The sequence below is a fragment of the Panulirus ornatus genome, chromosome 44 (assembly GCF_036320965.1).
Source record: "Panulirus ornatus isolate Po-2019 chromosome 44, ASM3632096v1, whole genome shotgun sequence".
Classification (NCBI taxonomy): domain Eukaryota; kingdom Metazoa; phylum Arthropoda; class Malacostraca; order Decapoda; family Palinuridae; genus Panulirus; species Panulirus ornatus.
In genome coordinates, this window is record NC_092267.1 from 5,272,540 (window position 1) to 5,275,039 (window position 2,500).

A 2,500-nucleotide genomic window follows, 5' to 3' on the forward strand; every position below is an offset into this window, starting at 1 on the left:
GATAGAGTGAGAGGCACTCGCACGTCCTCTCACTCGCTATGCACTCACAAGGAACACTCACCTAAGACGAAGGAACAGACGGCGAAAAGTGCCATGAGAGGGACGAGCCTACGGCCCATCACGCCCGCAGGATCCATCTATGCCTTCTGTGTCGCACTTTTTGCCTCCCTCCCTCGCACTATGTCACACACACACCCTTTGCCCCACCCGGGGGGGGGGGGGGGGCGCGCTCACAACAACAACAGAGGTGAGGGAGGGTAGAAGAAGAGGAAGGAAGGGGACCTCCGCGCACAGACCAGGGCAGGAGAGACCGAGGCTTCGTATAGGTTCCGGGGATGGGAGAGGTGGGTTTTTGGAAGAGCGCCTGCGATGCGCCTCCGTTGGCTGCCCAAGGGCGACTGACTCGTAGGGGGAGGGTTTTGGTCGCCAGTGGCTTGGCTCGCTAGCACGGGCGGTCTCTCGCTCCACAACCAACTGCCTGACCCACTCCAGCTGGCTCTCGCTGGGACAACCAGCTGCGCTTGACGTATGCGCTACATGCCATCTGAACACACACACACACTTACACACACACACACTAGCTCGACATTCCATCCGATATTTGGAGATTCAGTCGCTTTCTATCTATAACTATAGAGACGTTGCGTCTTGAGTGACACGTTGCTTGCGTCGTTGAACACGACGTAATGTGAATATGGACGTAGATGCGTCGTAAGATTATCATTTCTTCCTTTTTCTTCGCGTATGCGTATGTTTTACTCCGTGCGTTCGTTGCGTTATATATATACATGGCTCGGGGTGTGTGAGTGACCTTAGTGGCGTTGCGTAACGTCAGGTTTTTTTTTGTTTTTTCTTCCCCCCGATTTACGCGTTGAATCTTTTTTCCTGTATTTGTGTTGGTCGCTCTCTCACTCTCTGTCTGTCTCTCTGTTTCTTTCTTTCTCTCTCTCTCTCTCTCTCTCTCTCTCTCTCTCACTGTCTGTCTGTCTGTCTGTCTGTATCTCTCTCTCTCTCTCTCTCTCTCTCTCTCTCTCTGTATATATATATATATATATATATATATATATATATATATATATATATATATATATATATATATATATATATATATATATATATATATATATATATATATATGTATAAGTATATATATATATATATATATATATATATATATATATATATATATATATATATATATATATATATATATATATATATATATATATATATATATACATATATATGTATACAGGAAACATGGTATGGAGTTCTAAATGGAATACACTCTGGGGTAATTACTCATGCAGCGAACAATGTAATACTGATTTTAGATTACATTTGTTGGAAGCTGGTCATGTGATCATCATGCATTCATATGTTTATGTATTAATCACATATTCACTTGATGTTTTTTTTTTCTTTTTTGGATTAGTCGCAAATTCAATTCACTGTCACATATTTTTGAAACAGCCTTTGTTTGGCTTTTTCATTATGGATTAATATTACTTTGCATGTTATTGTGTCCATTTGGATATGAGTGTTCCCTTCCCCCCCCCCCCCCAACCATTAACTATACGACCTATAACTTGACACCAACAGCATCAAAAACAAACGTACCGAAACACTCAATCAATTACGAGAACTCAACATCCACATAAACGTCATCCAAAAAACCAGATTGATGTCTAGATCTGTTCTACCAACATTCTGCAAATTCACAGCCTTACGACAGGACACTACCTTCAACAGACTATAGACCTATGATCCTCTTTCCAAAATCCTCTCATTTAATGTCCCTCACCTGCAAGGATCAAACAGCCATGGTGACATCACAGCCAAGATCAAACAGCCATTGTGACATCACAGCCAAGATCAAACAGCCATGGTGACACCACAGGAAGATCAAACAACCATGGTGACACGGCAGCCAAGATCAAACATCCGTGGTGACATCACAGTCAAGATCAAACAGCCATGGTGACATCACAGCCAAGATCAAACAGCCATGGTGACATCACATACATCCCTGGAGCAGAGTCATCTGACACCACTCACCATCCTCTGTTCCTATACATAGGGAGCCAAAGCAGAGTCTTTCATAGCTTTGCTCCACCGTTTCCTGAGCTAAAAGGTAACATGATTAAGTCATCTAATGAACACTCAAGTGAAGTGGAGCAATTGATAATCCCAGGTGAGCTTTGATGAAAGGTTATCTCTGAGGCAGCCACTGTCAAAGTGAGAGTGACAGAGACGAGAGCGCTTCCCCTCAAAAGAGAGAGAGAGAGAGAGAGAGAGAGAGAGAGAGAGAGAGAGAGAGAGAGAGAGAGAGAGAGAGAGAGAGAGAGAGAGAGAGAGAGAGAGAGAGAGAGAGAGAGAGAGAGAGAGAGAGAGAGAGAGAGATTTGAGAGGATGTTGAATTGAATTATAATCTCAGTGTTGTGAGGGAAAATATATATATATATATATATATATATATATATATATATATATATATATA

At 42.4% G+C, this 2,500-nt stretch overlaps 1 protein-coding gene across 1 annotated transcript in view; it reads right to left on the reverse strand.

Annotated features, from left to right (window-relative positions):
* The window catches only part of LOC139762793 (uncharacterized), a 170,056-nt gene extending 169,600 nt beyond the window's left edge, over positions 1–456 (reverse strand). Inside the window, 1 exon segment of the mRNA XM_071687949.1 lies at positions 62–456. Within this exon segment, the coding sequence (XP_071544050.1) occupies positions 62–137 (76 nt within the window). The 5' untranslated portion in view covers positions 138–456.
* Positions 457–2,500: the final 2,044 nt, after the last annotated feature.